Here is a 23,709-nt window from a genome sequence, read left to right as displayed (position 1 = left end):
GGACATGCAAAACCCAGGGTGCCATGGCGGCCGCCATGGAGGAGGTGAGCACGCGTGGGGCTGCGGGACCCCGATGCCCCCGAGCCCCACGGCCCCGGTCCCACGGCCCCGCTGCCCCCAGGACTCCTCGGAGGAGCCGGCGGCGCGGGAGCCGCGGCTGCGGGAAACCCCCGAGGACATTTGCTTCGAGGCCACGGCCAACGCCATCGCCCTGCACTCAGAGCGGCCGCTGCTCGCCGCGGGCGACGTGGATGGCGATGTGTACCTGTGAGTGGGGCCGGGGGCGTGGGGAGGGGTCCCGGCCCTGGGCACCGCTCGGCACCGCCCGCGGGTCCCGGCGAGCACTCCCCGTGCCCGCAGGTACTCGTACTCCTGCACCGAGGGGGAGAACCGGCAGCTCTGGTCCTCGGGGCATCACCTCAAGTCGTGCCGGGACGTGGCGTTCTCCCAGGACGGGCAGAGTGAGTGCGGGGCGCGTGGGGCGGCACCGGGGGGCACGGCGGGGCTGGGGGCACTGACGCGGCTCCCCAGAGCTTTTCACCGTGTCCAAGGACAAGTCCATCCACATCCTGACGGTGGAGGAGGGGCGGCTGGAAACGCGCTTCCCCAAAGCCCACGGGTAAGTCCGCACAGGCGGCTCATCCCGGACCCCTTCCCTTCCCTCCTGGAGGCGGGCAGGCAGAGCCTGGAGCGTTGTTCCCGGTGCCCCGGGAGCGGTTATCCCGCTGTGTGATCCATGACCGTGGGCTCTCTGCAGCTCGGCCCTCAACTGTGTGCTGCCCATCGACCACCACGTCTTTGCCACGGGCGATGACGGCGGGGCGGTGAAGGTGTGGGACCTGCGCAGGGGCGATGCCATCCTGGAGGCCCGGCAGCAGGAGGAATACATCAGTGCCATGACCGTGGATGGCAACGGGAAGATCCTGCTCACCGCCAGGTACCGGGGGTCGGGCTCCCCGTGTCCGCTGGAGGCAGCGCCCTGTGCCGTGTCCCCTGCTCACGGTGTGTCCCTTCCGCAGCGGGGATGGCACCCTGGGCGTGTACAACGTGAAGAGGCGGCGCTTTGACCTCCTCTCGGAGCCGCAGAACGGGGACCTGACGTCCGTGGTGCTGCTGAAGGTTGGCGCTGTCCCCTGACGCGGATCAGGATGCCATGGATGCATGTCCATGCTCTGAGTTTCTTGTTCTGCCTCACATGCCCAGAGGGGGAGGAAAGTGGCGTGTGGCTCCAGTGAGGGCACCATTTACCTCTTCAACTGGGACGGGTTTGGGGCCGCCAGCGACCGCTTCGCGCTGAGGGCAGAGTCCATCGACTGCATGGTGCCCATCACGGACAGCATCGTGTGTGTGGGGTCCCTGGACGGGGTCATCAGGTCAGGGGGAGTGGAGAGACGGGGTGGGGTGGGATGGAGAGGGATGGGGAGGTGTGGAATGGGGAGGAATTGTGGAGAAGTGGGATGGAGATGGGGTGGGATGGGGAAGGATTTTGGGGAGTGGGATGGAGAGGGAAGGGGGGTGGAATGGAGATGGGATGAGGGGATTGCAATGGAGATGGGGTGGGACGGGGAGGGGGTGGGATGAGATGGAGAGGGATTGTGGGGGGTGGGATGGGATGGGGAGGAGTGGGGAGGAATTGGGGGTGGGATAGGTTGTGATGGGATGGGGATAGGATGGGAAGGGGGTGGGATGGGATGGGATGGAGAGAGATTGTGGGGAGTGGGATGGAGATGGGGAGGTGCAGGATGGGGATGGGGTGGGAGGGGATGGGGAGGCTGTATGACGGGCTCAGCCCTGCCCGGCACACAGGTCGCGGGGGGTAGACGGGCCCGTGGTGCCCCATTTCCCCCCCCCGGCCCTCACCTCGTCTCGCGGTACCAGGGCCGTGAACGTGCTGCCGAACCGCGTGGTGGGGAGCGTGGGGCAGCACCTGGGCGAGCCCATCGAGCAGCTGGCCGTGGGGCCGGGCGGGACCCTCCTGGCCAGCAGCGCTCACGACCAGAAGGTGAAGTTCTGGGACGTGTCCGCGCTGCGCTCGCTCGTGGTCGACGACTATCGCCGCAAGAAGAAGCGGGGCGGGCCGCTGCGGGCCCTCAGCAGCAAGGCGGTGGGCAGCGGGGAGGATTTCTTCGCCGACCTGCGCGACGAGCCCGAGGAGGCGGCGGCGGGGGGAGGCGACAACGACAGTGACAGCGACAGTGACTGAATGGCCCCGCGCCGGGGGAGCCGCCCCCTCAGCGCTGCCGCCCCGCCTCTCCGCGTTGCGCGGCCAATCAGATCTGCGGTCTCCGGGAGTGCCCGCCCACAGGGCGCGGCCAAGCGCGTATCCTACAGCGTTGGTGGGCGGGGCGAGGGCGTTCTGATTGGCTGCGAGGGCTGCCACTCAAGTTGGGCGGTGGGCGGTGTCTTAAAGGAGCAGAGGGGACGGGACGGGACAGTACAAGACAGGACAAGACAGGACGGGACGGGACGGGACAGGACAGGACAGGGGAATGTTGCCCCGCAGTGGGCAACATTCCCTGGTACAGATGCGGTTTTGGGGTTTAGAGGCCCCTGTGCGAGGAGCCCCGGGGATGGCCCCAGACTGGGGGCAAGTTTGGGATGGGTGGCTGAGGGTCCCAAGAGAGGGGGGGTGTCCCTGACATAGGAGGGACCTGCTGGGGGTCCTTGGGAGGGGGGAACATGGCTGGGGTGAGAGGGACTGGGGAGGACGTGAGCCCTGGTGGAAGGGGTGGAGGGTCATGATGGGGGTCTCTGGTGGATGAGGGAGCTCTGAGATATGGGGGGGGACAGGGCTGGGGGTTCCTGGTGGATGGGGAGGCCCTGAGATGGGGGGGGATGTGGATGGGGGTCCCTGGTGGGAGTGACTCGGGGGAGGGGGTCACAACAAAGTCCCTGGTGTGGGTGACCCAGGGATGGAGGACATGGCTGTAGTGGAGGGGGCTTGGGGGGGAAAGTGTCATGATTGAAGATCCCTGCTGGATGGGGTGGCTCTGAGATATGGGGGGATATGGCTGGGTACCCCTGGTGGGGATGCAGCTCGGGGGGGGTGGTGGTAATTCTGGGGTTTGCTGGTGTATTTGGGGCTCCTGGGACGGGGGGGGGGGAGGGGGGGAAGGGTGAGGCAGGACAATTCTCACGAGTGCGGGGCTGACCTGGGGTCCTGGGGTGCCTGGGCTGGGCAAAACAGGTCCCTCCCTTTCCTGCCCTGCTGTCCCCGGCGGCAATTAGCCCTTGTTAACTAATTTAGACATTCTCTCTGTTACAAATAAACCCAGTGCCTTTCACTTCCCAGCGCCTTGTGCCCGTGGTGTTGCTCTGCCTCAGCAGGTGAGCGCCCTGCCCCAGGAGGGCCAGACAGATCTCCAGGGAGTACAAACAGGCACCTAAGGGTGCACCAGGAGGCTCTTGGAGGATCCTGGGGGTCTCCAAAAAAAAAGGAGGATGGAACTTGGGTGCTGCCAAAGGGACTTGGTAGGTCCAGATGTGCATCACAATGTGCCGTGAGTGGGGAGGGTTGGGGGCAGAGGGACCAGGACCACCTCCAGAACTGGAATCTGACTGCAGCTGAGGCTGCACCTGCTGGGATGGGACTGGACAAGGCCAGAGGTGCTGCTGGAGCTGGGGGAGCTGTAGCTGAAAATCAGAAACGAAACTCGTTAATACCAATGGAGGAACAGGCGTTGCTTTACTGCCGCTCTGGAATATGGCCCTGGATGCACAGGGGATACAGGTACTACCCTATTAGCCAGGATATAAAATTATTCAGAAGAGTGTTACAATTTGTTACTTAAGGCGGCCACAGAGCCCCAGAAATCTGTTGGGCCTCTTGATTGATTCTCTCAACATTCCACTAAATGTTAGTTCTGTGGAACTGGCAACGTGGTGACCTGGAGGATCCGGGACCCCTGGGACAGACACAGACCCTCAAGAAAGGACAGAGAGTCCCCCCAAGATGGATATGGAACCCTCCAGGGTGGACACTGGACCCCTCAGGACACACAGAGGACACCTTGGGATAGCTCTGGGACCCCACCCTGGGACACAGACCCCTGCTGTCCCTCCTGGGCTGGGGAGAAGCAGCACAGCACCATCGTGTCCTGGGTCTCCCACCGCCCTCGTGCCCCATTCAGGATTCACCTGCCTGGAGCTGGGCTGGGAATGCAGGAAAGGCTTCAAGGACGGGTCTGGCCCCGCCATCACTGCACACATCCTGCAGTGAGTGGGGCCTTGGAGGGATTCAGGGAGGAGCCAGGACCCCCAGCAGCCACCTGTCCCATCCCACTCAGGGGGGTGGTGGAATTCAGCCTGGAGACCCCTGGCCTCACTGTCTGTGTGCCAGGACTGCACCAGTACAGGGGACCCCTCCCAAAGTGGGGGTGTGAGGGGACCCTGTCTGGTTTGATGAGCAGCCCACCAGGCTGTGGAGGCTCCAAATCCCACCCTGTCCTTTTCCCTGCCCTTGCTGCTGTGGGGGGAGAGCACCAAGGTACACTGGACAGGCAGGGAGCCGAGGATGCGGGAGGGAAAGATGATGTGACACAGCTGGTACAGAATTCTTTAATCCCAAATGAACAACATGTGGCTGGACCTCCCAGTCCTGAGGAATCATTCATGGACAGCCGGGAATGAGCACGGCTGCTTCCTGGACATGGTGCAACAGCAAACAGCCCACAGGCACTCCCTTGGACAGCAGCTCCTCCAGCCCACAGAATATCCATGGGCACCAGGATGGTCCCTGTGTGTGGCCCTGTCCTCACCTCGTCCACACGTCCACCGTGCTGGCATCTAACACTGGCAGCCTTTCCAAGCAGCTACTGCTCCTCCAGGACATGCACTGGGCTCCTCCACCTCAGCATAAACCAATGTAAAACAAGACAAACTGGGCAGAAAAACCAACGTGCCCAAAACAGTGCAAAAGCTGGCTGGGGACAGGGCGGCTGCTGGGGACCAGGACAGCAGCCCTGATCCTCCAGAGCCAGCTCCGAAACCAATGCAAACAAACCCAAAGAAAAGCTGGAACAGGGCCGAGGCCCCGGCAGGGCTCGGACACGCTGGCAGCACTGCAGCACCGGTGACTCAGGCTCAGTTGTGGCTCCGGCAGAGCAGCTCCTTATGCCAGCTGGGACTCTGCTGTGGAGAGGGGAGCGTCAGGCTCTGCTCTCACCCCAAACCCTCCTCTTGCACCCTCTGCTTCCAACCAGGAATCCCACCCAGAGCTCAGAGCCAGCAGGGGCCCGTCTAGCAGGGGGTGGACAGTGTTTCAGCCCTGCCTGCCAGGCTGAGTTCTCCCCCCAGACACACACTCCACACTCCCAGGAGACACTCCGGGACTTTGGGAAAGGTGGGGGGTTGGCACAGACACCACGGGAGGACTCACCAAAGGCTCACCTAACAGACGGAGCATGTGCAGCGCCACTGCAGCCTTGGCCTCCTCGTGCCTGCTCTGGCCCTGCCCATCCTGCCGGACCCACGTGAACCCACTGAAGGGCATGGGGTACCCCGGGATCTGCACCTGGTACCAGAACTGCAGCCACCCGTTGGGGTTCACCCGGATGCACTTAGTGAGGAACAGGGGCATCCCCAGGCATTGCCTCCTGCGCAGGGTGTTCAGGTGGTCCAACATGTTCTGCACCGCTGGAGGCAGGGCCAGTGGCTTGGGCGCTGCCAGGCTCTTGTTCTCCTGCACCTGGCTGGCTGGTGCCCTCTCTTCCCACAGCTGCAGCTTCTGCTTCAGGTCAGGGTGCAGCCACTCCACCCTCATCCCCGATCCCCTGAGCCTCAGGTTCCCTGCAAGAGACAGGACATGCTCACCTGCCCTCCAGCATCACCCCATCCCACCCCTCAGCATCTGCTGCAGTGATCCCCAGGATTTTAGGGGCAGCCTGGCTTTAGGGACAAGGTGCAAGATGCCAAAGTCAAATGCTTCTCAGCTGGGGCACAAATGGGTACAAAACAGGACTCTGGAGGTCTAAGGTCCCAGTTGAATGTCTGGGAAGGGTGTCCCAGTGCAATCATGAGACGGAGCTCTGAGGGGGTTGGGCAGCTCCATCAGGAGGGTTTAAGAGATACTGAGGGATAGGGTAGCTCCATTGGGAGGGTTTAATAACTTGGTCAACACTCTGGATACCCTGGAATGGCACTGGTGATGTTCCTGCTCTGAGCAGGCAACTTTTTGAAGACCTCCAGCAGCCTCTTCATCCCACCACCACTAGGACTTGTAGATATAAGGGATCAACCACACCAAGAGCAGCTGGTATCCCACAAGACACAAGGGGTGTCTCAAGGCTGAAGTTACCTTGCAGCCAAGCCTGGAGGTGGGATCAACCCTTCCTTAGGGACACCAGGAAGCCCAGCCCCAGCTGCATCCCACAGCACCACTCACCTTCCATCAGGGCTTTCTTGGCCAGGGCAGCAGCCTGGTGCGAGCTGTACTTGAGCACAGCGAGCTTGGCCTGTCTCTGGCGGGGGCTGGCGTGCAGGGTGACGCTGAGGATGCCCTGGGTGGCCCTCTGCAGCGTGGCCTCCAGCTCCTGCTGGCTCACCGAGGCGGCCAGGCCGTCCACGCTCAGCTCCCGCTTCTGCGTGCTCCAGCACACCACGATGGCACAGCCCTGGCGCACCGGGTAGTGGTTGAGGGCGGCGATGGCGTCCCTGGCACCGCGGTGGCTGCTGTACTTGGCGTAGGCGAAGCCCCGGTTGAGGCCGCTGAAGGTCATCATGAGGCGGAACTCGTAGAGCTTCCCCACGCTCTGGAAGAGCGGGATCAGGACGTCCTCGTACAAGTCCTGCGGCAGCTTCCCGATGTACACCTCGGTGCCGGCGGGCGGCGGGTCACCCACCCAGCCTGCGGGCACACAGCCAGGGGGGCCCGTGGGGAGAGCTGCCGTGCCCACGGGGCACCAGGGCACCGAGCTGCCCCCCTCACGTACCTGGGGGTGGCCCCCCTCACGTACCTGGGGGTGGCCCCCCTCACGTACCTGGGGGTGGCCCCCCTCACGTACCTGGGGGTGGCCCTCCGTAGCGCCGCTGCCCGTTGATCTGCACCAGCTCGATGCCGGTCTCCTTCTCCCAGGCGAGCAGGGACGTCTTTCTGTCCTGGTTGATGCTGTTGGTCCACTTCTGAGGAGGGAGATGATTGTCACAGCGAAATGTTTCCAACCTCCCAGCTGGGAGCATCCCAACCCCAGGAGGGAACAGCCAACCCGGTGCCAGCCAATGCGTGGTGGAGAAAATGAACCCCTCTGCTCTCAGGAAACTGGTGAGAGCAACACGGCCATTGCAACACAGCAACACGGCCCTGCCCCCTGTCCCAGCCTGCTCCACATGACTCAGTCCAGCAACTTCGTTAGACCCCAAGGTCACCAACAGTCCCCTACAGCCCTGCAAGGGCTTGGGAAGCCACACAGGCAGCAGCTGGTGCTGCAAGAGGGAGCTGGAGCACAGAGCCAAGGTAACCCACTGCATCATAGCAGATTTAAACTGAAAGAGAGTAGGTTACATTGGATATTGGGAAAAAATTCTTCCCTGTGAGGGTGGGGAGGCCCTGGCACAGGTTTCCCAGAGAAGCTGTGGCTGCCCCATCCCTGGAAGTGTCCAAGGCCAGGTTGGATGGGGCTTGGAGCAACCTGGGCTAGTGGAAGGTGTCCCTGCCCGTGGCAGGGGGGTGGAATGAGCTGAGCTTTAAGGTCCCTTCCAACCCAAAGCATTCCATGATTCTGGAATCCAGAATCCAGACTGGGGCCCCAGAAAACCAGCTCTCTTCTCCCATCATCCCCTCAGGCTTTTGAGAACATTAAGGAGAGTCTGGAGACACCACACTAGGACACACTATGACCTGAGAAATGTTCATTAGGCCTTGGCCTGGACAAACAGCACCTGGGATAAGCTCCTTTTGAGCTTATCAGAAACACTGTGTGTTCTCAGGAACTGGGGCTGTCTAACAAACAGCCTTGGAAACTTGGAAACATATTTTTCTTGCCTGAATAACAATTGAAATGGAATAATATTTTTGTTATCAAACTTTCAAAGAAGGATAGTGACCTGAATTGGGGCCAGGATGGAAAATTCCTATGACTAAAGCCCACTGTCTGTTGGCCCTATAAACAGTGGTCCAAAGTGAGACCCTTTGAGCTGTCCTGGACTACAGGGGTCTACTTTAAACCTTATGACTCAACAGCAGGATCCTCCATATTCCTTTTTATCCTTACCCTTTTCTATCATTTTCTCCCTACTCCCAGTCTCCACACAGATAGTTTTTGGGGTTATTTTGGTTTGGATTGATCGATTTTGAATTTTTGTTTGCTTTTTCTTGGTGTCCTTTAACCACCTGGTAAGTAGTAGAGTGAATGTTGCCAACAAACTTTGTCATGCTGTTTTATATTAAATTTAGATTATATTAAACCTGTTTTTTGCCAAAACTTTTGCTGGTGATTCTTTAAGCACTCTTAAAACACTCATTCACAACAAATAGTCAGCAGGATGGCAAGTGATGTCACTGACCACTTACAAAAGCATGGAATAAGTCCAAATCCTAAGTTCTCTGATGAATTACAATGCCTGTGGGAACTTTAGGATATTGGAGAAAACATGTGCCTGGATTTTCTATCATTGCTCACCCACTGTACTCACTGTTACAAAAGGGGAAACTGTGGAACTCAGAACATGAGGAGAACATGAGTCAAGACCCTAATACTGGAATTAAAAACCATCTCAATCACTGGGATCAGTGCACCCCAAAATCTCATTATAGCAGAATGGGGGTTTGCAGAGCGTGGGACCTCCTGTGACCTGTTTTAAACTGGGCCCAAGGGACCAAAGAGACCTTTACTATTTAGTTTCCCTGCATTTGAAGTGACAGGATAGAGATATTGTGATGGAAAAAGAGACCTTCTTCTCTAGTCCAAGCAGCAGAACAAGCTTAGAAAAATACACCAGGAACAGCCTGTACAAAACAGAGGATAATTTAATTGGCTGGAATATATTTTAAAGGGTTCTGCTCCCCCAGAAGGAGTTGCACAAAGCTCTACAGTCAGGAAATGAATTCCTACCTAAAGGCAGTTGCAGAAGGAATGGAATTAACAGAAGGACCTACTAAAGTTTCTAAATTACAAATGACTATAAATGCACATCCATTGGCATTACAGCAACCTGTTAAACCCTCACCAATTTTAGGTGCACCTCCCCTGGCTAAGGGGATGCCAACAGAAGATATGTGGTTCACTGATGCCTCAGCAAAAAGGGTAAATGGTAAATGACAATACAAGGCTGTTGCATTAAACATCAACACAAACAAACAGCAGAAGAGGGCGAAGGGATGAGTAGGAGGGTTAAGAGCAGTTTTTCTAACAACTCAGAACGGAGCAAGAATTATCTCTGTGGGCTCCTGTGCTGTTTGGGCTGGAGCCACACAGTGGCTCTGCCAGTGGGAATCCCTGAATTGGGAATTAAACAGATCTCCCATTTGGAGATCTCAAGACTGGCAATTATTATTGAATATAGCCAGGAAAACACTGGTCAAGATAGGATGGGTTAAATCCCATGCCAAGGATAACAAACCAGCCATAAACTGGAATCAAAAGATTGGTGGATTAACTAAAATCAGGGACATAAAGACAGAAGACTCCCTAAATCAGAAATGGTATCAATTGGGAGAATGGTTACATCAGAAATTTGGTCACGCTGATGAAGAAGCCACTTATTTTGCTGCACAGAGCAAAGGGTGGCCCCTAAACAGGAAAACTTGTGACACTGTTCTCACGGAATGTCCTCAGTGTAGATTAGAATTATAATCAGATCACCCTGCTAAAGCATCACCCCTATATGTCAGGAAAAGAAAAGCTTTATGATCTCCATGGCAAATGGATTCCATGGGGCCGCTCAGGCCCTCTGCAGGACACAATCCACCCTCCCGGGGGAGAAGGAGTCTCTGGCCTGCTCAGGGTACCCAAAGGCCAGGATGGAAAGACACTGGCTGAGGTCTCCTGATTCCATCCCAAGTGATAGTGGCTCTAATTTGTCATGTAAAGAGGTTCGTGAATGGGCCAGATGAGGATGAATTCAAGGAAGAAATTCAGTGGAACTGTCCCCATGCAAATGGAATCAGAGAAAGGGATCACAAAGGGAGTTTAACAAAGCATTAAACTACAGGGACTGAGGACTGATCGTTAAACTACAGGGACTGATCGTTAAACTACAGGGACTGAGTGGGATGTTGGACTCCCCAGAGCACTTCAGCGACTCAATAATCGGTGTGGAGTCACATGGAGCCCCGTGAGCTGAGCTGTCTTTCCAAAACCTGCATCAGGTGCTCCTCCTTCCATTAAAAGGGAACATCGGACAGCATTGCAACCAGGACAATCTGTAATGGTAAAATTACCCCAAATTGGAACGGTGCCTCTGACTTTGACTAAACCTTGTGGCCCACTTGCTTGGGAAACTCCTGACAGCAGCAGTACAAAACACAGGATTAGTGCGTGGTGGATTTTCCCTTCTTTTTAATGGGGTAACCTGTCCGGGCTAGTCCCACCCTGACTTGTATTATTTTACTTTTTAGGAGCTCCACCTAATAGCATGAATTTGGCAGAGGGAAATATAACTATAACACGTGAAACACAACCTCCAACCAAAGAAAGGGAATTTACTTACTCAGTTTGCAATTAGTGGAGGGTAAGTGGTCTAATATTATATTTGCACAACAAAAACTAGCATACACGTCACAATGCTCCTCCCAGGCTCCTGAAATATATCAGCCAGCAGCGAGTGCTGTTTAGTCCTTCATAGTCCCTCAAACGAGTGGAATTATGAATGCAGGGTAATATCGCAATTAAACTTCCTACTCACCATTCCTGTCTACATCCTACACTGTCATGGATGGTCCCCTCACCTCCCTAAAACCATCAAGGACAGATGTGACTGGTATTAAACAGCAGGGATGCTGAAGTCCCAGCAACCAAAATAAACTCGGTAACAAGTGATTTCTTACAAGCTTTAGGAACTAACCGATGGCCTTTATAGATATAGAATGGGAAAGGAGTTCCTGCAAGAGGTACAGCAACACCACCGAACGTCATAACAGAATCATCAGCCCAGTCATTAGACCCCAGATAAAAATGTCCCAAAAAGATACTCCGGACGGAAAGGGTCACTCGCTAACGGTGAATGCCAAGAGGTCGGCTGCGTGGGGTCGCAGGGAGAGGCAGGACCCGGCTCTCCCCCCCAGCACTCGGTGATAACGGGGCTGTCGGGCACCCCGCCGGCTCCGGCTCACCCCGGGGGAAGGTGTGGGATATGATGACTCCGGGAGCGGGACTGGAGCCCATTCCCTCTGAGCTCCCAGCTGGGACTCGGGGGCTCCTGTCCCCGCGGGAAGGGTCACCCCAGGGTGAGCTGTGCCCGCACCGCGCTCCCCCCGCCCGCCGCAGTCCCGGCCGCCCCGACGGCGCTCACCTCCCTCTCCATCGCCGCCGCTCGATCTGTTCCTCCCGCCGTCTCCCTACACCTGCCCTGTGGTCTGAGAGGGCACAGCACCGCCCTCCCGCGCCGCTCCACCCCGGGCGGGCCTGGGGGGCTTGCTTTCCCTGTGCCTCCCTCCCCTCTTGCTCTTGCTTTCCCTGCCTTTCCCTCCTTGGTCATGCCTATCTTTTCTACTTGTACTCAAGGCAAGGCAAGGCGGGGGCCAGAGGGGAAGGCAAGGAGTTCCTGCAAGAGGTCCAGCAGTACCACCGAACGTCATAACAGAATCATCAGCCCAGTCATTAGACCCCAGATAAAAATGTCCCAAAAAGATACTCCGGGTTTGAAACTATTCGCATTGACAGCTGGAAGGCTTCTTGCTGCTTCTTCCAGTACCTACTAAGAAGGACTAATTTTGACGGGTCAGAAACATCTGCTATGAAGAAATCATTCAAAAACTTTCCCGATGCGCAGGAGAGTGCATTGCTCTAAATCTCTGCTGCATAACAAAACGAGGGTTAAGAGCACGGGTGTGTGTGAGAGACATGGAACTGTTAAGGCTGATGACAGCAAACTCCAAACAAATTGGCCGGTAGTGGGGTCGAGGCTGAGAGCTGGGACAGTTTTATCGTGCTGATGATCTCTTCGCCTCCCCAGGAGCGTTGCATTCACACAGGACAGTCGTATTTACAGTAGGGCCGTTATCATCCCCTTCGATGGGCCATGAGTGCTGCCAGTGAGGCGCAGTACAAAACTCCCCTCCCCTCCTCCTAAACCCAAACGTAAATTAACGAGCTAAGCTGTGCGTGGGCTTTCTCCCGTCTCCGGTGCATCAGGACTGTGACCATCACTTCGACACACAGACATCGAAACTACAATCAAGTGTCCTCACTGGGTACACGTGCGGTGAGATCCTTCTACTCTTACCCTCCCTCTTTCTTTTCCTTATACGTGTTCTTAAGTGTTATTTTTATATGTTTATATTGCTGCATTACTATAGCTAATAACCGAAGTGGCTACATACCTGCTTTCCACTGCAACCAAACTGTTCTAAAATAAACCCTACAAATTTATATATTATATATATTTTATATTTTTATAAAGATTGGTCGTTCAGTGCTGTTTCACTCTAATCCGACCCAAGGGATCTATTAACAAGAACCTGGGTTACCCTCATCTTCAGGGACAGTGTTATTTATTTCTAGCAGAGGAATTCAGCCCCACTGTCCAGGACCTCAAAGAACAATTCCAAACCCTTCACAACACTGTCACTTGCTGGGCTATACTGAATTATTCCATATTGCCCCTTATACAGGCTCTGCATCTTCTCTGACATTCCACAGTCCGAATGCACAATCCAAAGCACCTTTTGTGTTTCCTTGCTGAGCTCCTGCAAGTAACAGATCAGCTCTCAAAGCTCTTGCAATGAGGAGAGATCAACAAACAGCCTGTAGGATTCACTTTGGAAGGAGGCATAAGGATGGTGCAGATCAATGTGATCCTAAAAGTCTTCAGACTGCTTTATTATTCCTGCTTTTCTTCATAGAAAAACATGAAGAAGCAGTACCATGGGATCTTCGAGGTCCAGACAATGAACAATATCTCACAGAACTATGGGAAAAGGAAAAAAATTAATACTATAAACCTTGAAGTACAGACACACAAAAAAAAAAATCATACCAAAGAAATGTAAATTGAATACAAAATTATAATTATAATAATAATTTAAAAAAAAAAAAAAAGTTTAAAAGTTTTGTCCTTTTTCCCTAGGGAGAAAAAAATAGGTTGTCCAGCCAGTCTGCCTCGAGTTGTCCTTTATATTTCTAAAGATAAGATGTTTAGCTACACCACCATCTTGGTAAAAATCCAAGAAAAAGTGGAAAGGGAAATTAATGATTCACATCCACGAGGCAAAAATTCACTAGTGGTCCAGATTCATAAAGATATGAAGAAACACACCTGGATTACCTCAAAAAATGGTACCTTCAAGTGGAAATCCACATTAGCAATGTGCCTATTTGTGCACTGCTGCTATAAAATGTAATTAGGCTTTTGAATATCTTGACCAATAACTGATTATTCCAAGAAATTAGTAGCTCTTACCCTTCTAACACCCTCTCGCTTTTCTGAAATGTATCTCAGCAAACCGAAGTGTTGCCACTAGATGGCAAAATGAGACTGAATCTTCTGCATGATCTCCAATTTTATTCACGGGGTGGAGATAAAAGAGAAATACATAAATATATTTGTATCGATTTTAATCCGCTGATATTTATTTGGACAACAGTAACAGCTGCAGGTATTCTACTGCATGAAAGGGAATTTCCCATTTTCCATTCGTCCATTTTAAAGCATCTTTGGAATCTTGCAACATTCACGATTTCCCCCATCTTATTATAATTAGGCAGGGTTTCTCTTTTTCCTCATGCTCACCCTGGTTATATAAAGGTTTATAACTTCCTTCATAGAAATTTTCAGTTCATATCTCTTAATACCAAACCAGATTTTTTTTGCTTCTCAAACCACCTGAAAGAGTAATTTCATTAAACAGGTGGTGCAGAAAACAAGTTCCCCCCTGTGCTGACCCATCAGTTTGTACCACACGTGCCTGTCTAGGCAAGGCTCAATTGTCAGAACTGAGCCCAGAGCCATAAGCAGTGCCTAAGGCTCTTATTCTGATTAGCAATTGCATGAAGATGTTAATGAAGTGAACTGAAAAAGTGTTTTTCAGCTGATGCTGGACAATAGCTGTTTTTTTCTAAAGGGAAAAAAATAACTGTAATCAGGATTATATGGCTCCACCAACTGATTAAGTTACTAAATGGGGCAGAATATTTTTGGGTCAAAGAGCTGACTGACACTGTTAATATATTAATTTTTTGGAGGGTCAAAACACACCCATCCAACATCTCCAGAAGCCAAGCCCAGCACAGTTGTACCCAGAGTACACACGTGAGCACAGACAGACAGGGTTTGTGTGACCCATCAGGGCGTCTTGGACATGACCCTTCAGTCGTGTTATTTGTCAGTAAGAGGGAGGTAGAAGAATCAAGACTTTTGACAAAATCAATTCTGCATCACACAAAGTTGTGTGTTTGCTGCACAATAGTTCAGGAACAAGCATAAAACAGTTTCAGGTTTTACCCATATAAAAAGTCTTTTTCTTATTCCTATGTCTAGTCCTCAGGGTTTCATTAGTAAACGAATAAATTCTGGAGATCCCCTTTCTCTAGTTCCCCTCTCATTCAGAGATTGAAAATGTGCCATGTCCAGAGCTCTAAATGGCAATTTTTTTCATACTTCCAACTTAATAGTCTACCACATTTTGTTAATTCCAAAATTAAGCCTCTCTCCTGATTTTGGTAACTTTAAAAAACGTGTTCTGAATCAATGTGCTTACAGAGGCAGCTTATAAATGGTGTTTGGATGAACAGCTCCCTGTGTTGAAGACTGCAGGCTGAAGACTGAATGTGAGAGGTTTGTAATCACCAGAACTTCACAACCCAGCAATGTCCAACAGAACAGTACATGGAGACTGAGAAAGAAAATCTGCTCCCAGAACCTCAGCTCAGTGACATCTGCACCCTTCCGTAACAAAACCAAACAAAACTCAACCAACTGACCAAACCGTGTGAAAGAAAAACAATTATAATAAAGAGCTGTTCTGTTTCTTCCCAGACTTGGTATCTTATATCTGGTTCACACAAATGTCCAGGAGCTCAAAGGCTTTATTGAACCTGGATAAATTAAAGAGTGATATGGGAGGGGAAACAAGTGGGAGTTCTGCAGAACAGTTAAAAATAGGCAGTTGTAGGAAATTTTCAGAGCACGCAGTTCAGACACTTCAGTGTCTGTCTTCACATTTCTTTCAGTGTCACACCTTGCTATTTATAAATCACTTGTAATAAAACTACCTGAAACTAATGTCTAAACATCACAATGTGTTACATTATACAGGGGATAACAGTCAAACAGGAAGAAACACATAAAAAGTGCTCAACTTTCTCTGGAAGATGTAATTTTAATTCTAAAAGTTTAAATCTGAAACATGAAGTAGTTCGTGACCCATCAGCCAGTACAGAACAGAAAAAAAAAACCCCAGACCCAAATAAATCAAAATAAACAAAAAGTCCCCACAAACAAATTAAAAAAAAAAAAAAAAAAAGAAAAGAAAAGGAAAAAAGAAAAAAAGCCTTCAGTTACTGAAAAGCAACAGAAACAAACTTCTTAACACCAATTTGTAGATGTTAAAAAGGGCATTTTTCTTTATTCAGCATGCTGGAGGTTTGGGGAAGAGCTCCTCTAATCAAATGACAGGTGAACAGGGCTTTCTGTTACACACCCTGTCTACATATTCATTAGATATTCTTAACACATATTAATTAGTTCATTTACAGTCCTTCTGAGCTGTCAGTGGCTGTACTGGCAACCCCTAATGGCAGACCCACGGTGGACATTTCCCAACCATCCTGAGAAATGCCCACAATTCTCTCCCCCTTTGTGGCTGCGTTGAGGGATTGTTTCTTTCTGTTCCCATCCCAGCTTCCGTTGCCCCTGGAGGGTTTCCAAACCCCGGGGTAGGTTACTGTGCTCTCAGCTACCCACGCTCTGGGGTTTGATACCCTGTATCCACTCCATCCCGGGGGAATTCAGTGCTGCCACAGCCTGATCCCAACGCTGCTGTTTAGTTTCGGTGCCTGTCAAAATGTCATCCACTTACTGTAACAAGGCTCCACCAGGATTTTGAGTTGTCCAGTCCTCCAGTTCTTTTGCCAATTGATTTCCAAAATATTGTGGGGCTCTTTTACCCCCCTACCCCGTGGGAGGACCATTCAAGTCAGCTGGTTTTTCCTCCCTGTGTTTGAGTTTTCCCATTCAAAAGCAAAAAGCTCTTGACTTTCAGAACTCAAAGGGATACTGATAAAGGCATTTTTCAAATCTAACACTGTGAACCACTTTAGTGTCCAGCATAATCTGTATGTTACCCATCAAAATCTGCTCTTCCAAAAAACTCCTCCTAGTTTTAACAACCATTTCTTTCTCCATGCTATCAAACAACACCTCTAACACGGCATCAATATCCTTCTAGTCCAAATCCTGGGTTTTAATCATAATTTTGAATGCTTTTGCCATTTAGTCTGGGTTATTTCATGGAGGGGAAGCCACTACCACCCCTTTTTGTCTAGCTCTAGTTCTTCCTGCAACTGGACTGAAATTCTCTTCTCTCTCTGACACATTCTCTCTACCTTTTCTTCTGGACGTGCTAAATCTGCCTCTTCACATGCCTGTTCCCTTGCAAGATTGGTTTCTGCATCTTGATTATCTGTTCCCCCACCCAACCTGCGAGGGGGGCCAACCATGAGATCTAACTCGTCCTCCTTATCAGGGAGATGCTTAGAACAAATTTTTCCTGTGCCAAGCGTTGAAAAAACAACATTTTAACTGCTTCCCTTGATTCTCCTTTTCCAGGGTTCACACCAATGGGTCCGAGAGGGGTGGATTCACACCACAATCTTGCTGCCATTCCAGATGGTTCTGCAAAGTGAAAACCGTGTCAGCATCCACAACCTCACCCCGCTTTGAATTATAACACACATTGTTACAATGAATGCTGTTTTTAAGGTGGGAACCAATGTTCCATAATGGCTACCTTTGATTACAATACTTAATTCATTTCTCCCTGGTAGCTGTTCCCCGGGGGGTTCATCAGTCTTCCTAAAATGCAGCCAAGTGGGGACTTTTTCAAAATGTCCCCTTCGGGTTGTCCGCTACCCATCTCTGAACAGCAGACCCAAAATGTTACAGTACAGAAACAAATACAAATGCAAAACAACATCAATCAATAAAACAAAGCCAAACACCAAAGAACCCACCCAATGCACTGGAAAATCCACACGTCTTATATGGGCAGCATTCCCCAAAAAATGCCTTATTGTCAACTGGGATCTTACCTGTGTCCCAGACTGCTCCAGGGATCTGTGGTCTTCTCCAGGAAAGTCCTGGTGCTGGCAGGAAGATCCAGAGATCCCTCAGATCCATGGCAGGTCAGGCAGAGCTGTCCCATCTGGGAGGCCAAAAATGATACCAGAAACAAACTTCTTAACCAGAAACAAACTTCTTAATGCCAATTTGTAGATGTTAAAAATGGAATTCTTCTTTTCAGCATGTGGGACACTGGGAGGAGAGCTCTTCTAATAAAACATGCCAAGTGACAGATGGACAGAGCTTTTTATTACACACACTCTTTACATATTCAATAGATATTCTGGCTTCCTTTATACATATTCATTAGGTTGTTTACATAGCCACACCCCTGGAAGTTCTTTTGTCTTTCTGGGGCGTCTTCATCATCTTGACCTCAGTTCTTGAGCAGGGACAGCATTGTTGTGTTCCACCACCCAAAACTGTTACGTTTGTTCTTTATTTTATCTTGTTCTTTATTTTTATCTTTATTTAGTTGACATCTTCTTTGTCTGAGTACATCCCTAGTGAATTTTCTAGGACTTTTTTAAGTTCCTTGTTTGGGCATTCCGGGATACTTCGAGTAAAGGTTCTATTTCTTCTATAAGTTACCACAGTTCATTTTCTCAAAACAGTTCTGGCTCTGTTCTCCCTGGATTCAAACCTACCTCTGCCTCCTCTTTCTCTTGTAAAAAAATTATACATATGCTTTGGAAAATAAACCATCTAAAATATAAGTATAAAATATTTATCTAGTTCTTTCGTAGCATAACAAAAAAGTAAACAATATTTAGTAATTGACGATGAATTTCCCTTGAGATTGACACGCATATTTTTTTGTTTTAAATCCTGGTATTTTGAAACAAAACCAATTATTTTCATGCAATGAATAATCATTAAGAAGAAACAGCAACTCTGCATTTCGAGAATGTCATATTTCACCTGGAAATTTGATCATACAGGAAGAGCACACATACAAATCAGAGTCTACCCAGTGTTAAAACATTAAAGAGGAACAAATTACTTACATTATCTTCCTCTGTATTATCGTTGGCGTTATGGTCATCACTATCCTTGAACCCAGGTGGAAGTGGTGGCCCAATGAATTCATCACCTTAATCATCATCATCACCAGTATCCTCAGCTGGACCCTGAGCAGAACTCTGAGATTGCTGGAAGTCCATTCATAGTACAGTACATGTGTACAATTTAAAATATAAGCAAAATCCATATTTCTGAGAAAAAATGTCTCCTATTATGAATACACTTATGAATACACATTTTGAACACAAGGTGACCCCGAAAATTTGAGAAGCATGGGATGTTCAAGAATTCAGCTCCTTGGAAACTCTGAGCCAGTCACAGAGAGGAACATAAATATTGAAAACTAAACTAACATTAAAAACAAAACTGTACCCCAGGCGATGTTGGTTACCAGCAGCTTGTTTTCCTCCCAGACATCTATTTTCTGATCTGTGAAATTCGCTCTCAAAAACTTTCAGGATTGGCAAAATCTTTACCCGTGAAGGTCTGAAATGAGCACGTCAGCGTAAAAGCTGTTGGAGCTTTTTTCCTTTGTCTCAGCATTGCAAAATCACAAATGCTTTTCTCATTGGTCAGTAAGCTGTTGAAATATTTAGAGAATTGGAAATATCCTGCTAGGACCAGAATCCACTCTGGGTTTGTGAATGGACAAGATGCCCTGCAACTGCAGCATTCACTCCACAAGCCTTCCTTGTGATGGGTACAGTGGCCAAAATCCCACCTTGTCGACCAGTTTACAGTGTAACTCTGCAATTTCTATAGAGTTGGCTTTGTTTGGGTTAAAACAACTGCCTGTTTAAATAAAAAGATCATTTACAGTCTGAATGTCAGAGCCAAGAAGCTGTTCATGGGTATCCATAGTTCATTTGATGAACATATCAAAAAACAGGCTGAGTTAAAATAATCATGATTTCTTTAGCTGTAAGAATAGGTGGATAGACTTGAAATACTGCTTTTTAAAAAACTTTGATGAAATAAAAATTGCCATTTTTATTGCTGTCCAGTTGTCTTTGCTGCAAAAGAACAGTTTTGGGGTTTTTTGAGTTGCTTCAATAAACACGCACCAAAAAAACCCCACCAGAAAATAAAAGAAGGCAAAGCAGATGGAAGGCAAAGCTTGCTATGGAAGCACTGAATGGGAATACCTTGGGCTTCAGCTCCATCTGGGAATAGCAGCTCCCAGGGATGCTGATTTCCAGCAGAGCCCAATTCTGAGGGACACAGCAGTGCCAGGGGCCAGCTGGGAGCTAAAGCAGGAGCTTTATGGCAAAAGGGAGCTGGGCCAGTGGACGAGAGCCCTGGGGGTGACTGGAGCCTTGCAGGGCCAAGGTCTTGCCAACTGCCCCCTTGGCAGAGTCTTTCCTGGAGCTGGCAGGAGGAATCCTGTGCTTTGTGCCAGGCGGGGAGGATCGGAGCAGTTACTCCAGACTGAGGGGTGTGGTTTTAACTTTCTTCATCTTCACCCTTAACTCTGTCAAACTTACACACTCAAATCCAAAGCCAGTGTGTTCACTGGTGGAGTTCTGTGCCTGGCAAATCCTGTATTAGCAGAGAAGTCTCGTATCCAAAACACAACCTCCTTTCCAGCTGGGCTTTTGGCCCCTTCAGTGTCACAGCACAGCTGGCACTGGATGAACTGAGCTGAGCTGCACTGACCAGCCCAGGCTCTGGGCAGGAGAATTCCTCAGTCCACAGTTCCTCCTTCTCAAGCTTCAGCAGCTTTCCTTGGGAGCACAGCCTTTCACAGGTCACAAGAGCAGCTCATTGCTGTCCCCCAGAGTCACCAAGTTTGCCTCCTTTTTCCTTCCCTCATCTCCAGCTTCCCTTTCTCACACTAAGCAAAGGGTTTGTTCAGTCTTTCCTCAGTAGACGTCTTTGCTGAGGTTTGCTGGGGCTTCTCTGCGTTTTTTGGCAGCATCTTTAAACAAACTAGACACATTATGCCATTTATGACCCCAACAGAGTGAATAAGTCATATACCAGAGAAAACAATACTCTTTTTTAGAATATCTCTAACTATTTACCTTATTTTTACAGCAAATAGTGGGGAAACAGACACGTAACCTGAGTTATTCTAGAAAAATAAACCATTCTGAAAGCTGTTCAGAGCAAGCCCTTGACTCCACTTAAAACAGGGGCAGGACACCGCCAGAAAGAGGTGAGAGAAAATGAGAAACATCGTTGCTGTTTGAAGGCAGCAGAATGTGAGCAGTGTGAATTTCCCCCCTGCGTTGCCTAAAATGGTTTGACTCTCACATTTTCAAACATCAGTCACCAGACCATCACTGCATCAGAAGAGCTGTACCATTGGCAGCTGCTGTCGAGGAGACACATTTTTTATGTGAAGGTTGTGCCACTGCAGGGTATAAAATGCCTTTAAAACACCAACTTTGTAAAAAGAGTGCAAAAAAAAAAGGTCTCAGTGGAAATGTATGCACCTGATAATAGCTGCAATATCAATGTTTCTCAGCATTTGAAAATCTAAGAGTTTAAAACCCACTTGATGAGATTGCCAACTGAATTATATAACAAATTATGTTATAGAACAGATGTGTCTTGTGCTGCCTATTTCATTTCTTGAAATATAAAATTGAACTCCTAAGATTCAAAGCATGTGCTCAGTCCCAGCAGACAGTTAGGATTTCCTCTAATCATCACCAAATTTCTGCATGTGTCCTGTCAAACCTGACATTCTGCCCCAGGAACCCTCAGTGGCCCTGTCTGCTTGGCTGGGGTTCACTTAATTGCCCCAGTGCTCGAGTCTACCTGTCTTCCTCCAAACAAATCCCATGTGGTGGCTTCCCAGACATCCTCCCTTACGCTCCCACCCAAATCTGACTAAAGATTCTGGCACAGTTGTGGACATTCAGCTGTTTCTCTCTTGATGTCCATTCTCAGGGACCAGCCGTGCTGAAATTGCCTCTCCAAGCTGAGGGGGAAACAGGAACATGTGGGAGAACGTGATAATTCTGGAGGTAACAGCAGTGAAGAGAGAAAGAGGAATAACAAACAAGTGAGAAGAGTGAACAGAGGAGCAAATAAAAGAGAAAAGAGCAGTCTGGTTGGGACTGGGGGTCGTCACTCATGCATGGTGAGTTGAACATTTCCCACTGGCATCTTCAAACACACACATAGGCTGGAAGTGCAGTTTAAAGTGGTTACACTGGTCTGGGAGTATCGCTGCAAATTCAAATGTAGGGGTGTTTCAAGTGTTTCCTCAGAAAGCCTCTGTTGGCCACCACATCTGATGTGTTTGTAACATTGCAAAAGAAGTTGCAGAGAAAGACAAAGCTCAAGTGCATGTGCAGCTGGGCTTTGTAAGCTGCCTGGAATGTGCATGTGGCTGTAATGTACTCACGGGGCAGAGACAGGATCCAAGCAAACAATGAGGAGATGCATGTGTTAGAACTTCTGTGTTAGCTGCTCTCTGGACTAGATTGACTTTAGAGGTGACTGCTTTTCTCCTTGCTCAGCATCAGAGTAAATGATGCTGCAATTCCTCTATAACGTCACCAGAATAAATTTTGGCCAGGCTAATGAGTTTTATATTAGTACAAATGACACTCCTCCTCACGGAGGACAACTGAGAGAGAGAGACCAACCCATCTCAGAGTGAGGGATTCTGCTTTCAAGTCTGCCTGTGGGAAAAAAGACTCTTTCATTGCTGGCTGCGAGCACACGTGGCTGAGAGCGGCTTTTGAACTGCTGGGACAGTCCTGCCTTTCCCCCACCCCCTCCCCAGCTTGCCCTGGGTTTCTTCCCCCACCTGGGGAATTGGGACTTCGTTTTGTTTCTCCTGAAAGTTTTTGATTGCACCATTTGTTGTTTATTCAGATTTTGTTAATAAAAAGCTGTTTCTTTTCCACACTTCCACACAAGTTTCTCAGTTTCTGAGTTGTAATCTTGTTAAACTAAGACAATTTGGAATAGAAATCAGATTAAAGGTAATGAAACACTGTATTAGAATGAACAATTAGAAATTATAGCACAGGCTTCTTCCTGTCCCTGTGCTGTAAGAAACTTGTCTCTCTCTGAAATGCAGAGGATGTGTTGGGATGTCCGAGATGGAGTCGTGTAACCTCCCCCTCACCACTGCTGACAATGCACCAGGAGAGCAACTTCTCCTTTCAGGATTCTTTGGCAGGAGTTCATTTAGTCCTGTTTCATCCCCAAACCTGAAGGTGATGATATTTCTGTGATACTGTCAGGACACGCCTCAGATGATTCACATCACTTCAGATAAGAACCCAGAAAACACGGCTGTGTCACGGGGTTGAGAAATGCTGCACTGCTGGGAACAGCTGGGACCAAAATATCTCCAGAAAAAGGAGTAAGCTACTTTATATCAGCCTGTGGATTTCAAAAGGAAAGCTCTTATTTGAATACCATGAAGATCTGATCTCAAATATGTGCACTCATATGCAACGTAGTTGCAGATTACAGATCCAGGGTTAGAAGGTCCTCAGGGACTGGAAGCAAGGGAGCATCTAATAAGCATTTCTTTGATCATTATAGAAAGAAGAGAAACTTTCCAGTGTTTTAGGACTATGCACCTATTGTAACTAGTACGGGGCACAGATTATCACCTTTTGTGCAGCCTAGTGGAGCACTTGTTAGTAGTGATCTGAGCATTCTCACCATCACAAGAAGAAAAGAGAGAATGAATATTCTGTTTTTAAAAACCAGGCCTGTTGTAATTACTCAGTGTAATCTCACCAAAAGGACCTCCAGACAGGAAGGTGCCTGAATTGGCTGTACATGACAGATGAAAGTCTCTCGTGACCCTCTGATAATTTTATGGTTTTGTAGATTCTTTTTCAGGCACAGAAATGCTCATAAGAGGTAGCTGAAAAATAAAGCATTGGAACAATGGCAATGTAATAATTTGCCATCTAAACTTGTCCATTATTTTTTTTTTAGTTTCAGTGAGTGATTCCTTAGTTGAAGGAATTCTGACCATAATTCCATGAGTCCTGAATTCCTCCTGCACAATTCCAACAATAACCTTTTATTGCAGTACAAATCAAAGAAATGTACTGGACACTTCAGGTAGTGAGGTAAATAGAAGTTTCTCTTAAGTGAACATTTTCTTCTTTGGAGGGGTAAACTTGCACAGGGAGTAACCCAGGTCTATGCAGATAACACAGCAATATTTTTATGCTGTACAGAGTCTGTAAATACAAGAACATTAATATATGCAATTCCAAGCACACAGGGTCCATAGGAGCTGACTTATATGTGGCAGGCAGAACA

At 49.4% G+C, this 23,709-nt stretch overlaps 2 protein-coding genes across 4 annotated transcripts; one reads left to right on the top strand and one right to left on the bottom strand.

Annotated features, from left to right (window-relative positions):
• The first annotated feature begins 20 nt into the window (after nt 1-20).
• WDR55 (WD repeat domain 55) lies at nt 21-2,707 on the top strand. 2 transcript variants are annotated; one of them, XM_027736688.2, is made up of 8 exons: nt 21-44; nt 122-267; nt 361-461; nt 532-619; nt 758-937; nt 1,020-1,119; nt 1,204-1,373; nt 1,879-2,706. In XM_027736688.2, exons 1-8 carry the CDS (start codon nt 24-26, stop codon nt 2,201-2,203), a joined length of 1,131 nt encoding a protein of 376 aa, XP_027592489.1. In that variant the 5' UTR covers nt 21-23; the 3' UTR covers nt 2,204-2,706. The 2 variants fall into 2 exon arrangements, with proteins under 2 accessions (XP_027592489.1, XP_039241196.1); XM_039385262.1 differs by lacking the exon at nt 21-44 and having other exon boundaries at nt 70-267; nt 1,879-2,707.
• A 1,836-nt stretch (nt 2,708-4,543) lies between these two features.
• DND1 (DND microRNA-mediated repression inhibitor 1) lies at nt 4,544-7,237 on the bottom strand. 2 transcript variants are annotated; one of them, XM_039385256.1, is made up of 4 exons: nt 7,002-7,237; nt 6,383-6,844; nt 5,378-5,787; nt 4,544-5,130 (listed from the first exon to the last, which is right to left on the bottom strand). In XM_039385256.1, exons 1-4 carry the CDS (start codon nt 7,174-7,176, stop codon nt 5,083-5,085), a joined length of 1,095 nt encoding a protein of 364 aa, XP_039241190.1. In that variant the 5' UTR covers nt 7,177-7,237; the 3' UTR covers nt 4,544-5,082. The 2 variants fall into 2 exon arrangements, with proteins under 2 accessions (XP_039241190.1, XP_039241191.1); XM_039385257.1 differs by having other exon boundaries at nt 5,513-5,787.
• Between the last annotated feature and the right edge of the window lie 16,472 nt (nt 7,238-23,709).

This window comes from Pipra filicauda, unplaced genomic scaffold (genome assembly GCF_003945595.2).
Source record: "Pipra filicauda isolate LSUMZ 115617 unplaced genomic scaffold, ASM394559v2 scaffold3_size10097308_pilon, whole genome shotgun sequence".
Classification (NCBI taxonomy): domain Eukaryota; kingdom Metazoa; phylum Chordata; class Aves; order Passeriformes; family Pipridae; genus Pipra; species Pipra filicauda.
Note: the sequence above shows the minus strand (reverse complement) of the source record. Positions and strands in the feature narration are given on the sequence as shown.

What these genes read in the sequence shown, in the direction of transcription:
- WDR55 (XM_039385262.1), top strand. Translation starts at nt 74, where the DNA reads ATGCCCCCGAGCCCCACGGCCCCGGTCCCACGGCCCCGCTGCCCCCAG. An exon ending in GTGGATGGCGATGTGTACCT is followed by an intron (nt 268 to 360) that starts GTGAGTGGGGCC and finishes CCGTGCCCGCAG; the next exon opens with GTACTCGTACTCCTGCACCG. An exon ending in GTTCTCCCAGGACGGGCAGA is followed by an intron (nt 462 to 531) that starts GTGAGTGCGGGG and finishes GCGGCTCCCCAG; the next exon opens with AGCTTTTCACCGTGTCCAAG.
- DND1 (XM_039385256.1), bottom strand. Translation starts at nt 7,176, where the DNA reads ATGCTCCCAGCTGGGAGGTTGGAAACATTTCGCTGTGACAATCATCTC. An exon ending in CTACGGAGGGCCACCCCCAG is followed by an intron (nt 6,845 to 7,001) that starts GTACGTGAGGGG and finishes GTGTGCCCGCAG; the next exon opens with GCTGGGTGGGTGACCCGCCG. An exon ending in CAAGAAAGCCCTGATGGAAG is followed by an intron (nt 5,788 to 6,382) that starts GTGAGTGGTGCT and finishes TGTCTCTTGCAG; the next exon opens with GGAACCTGAGGCTCAGGGGA.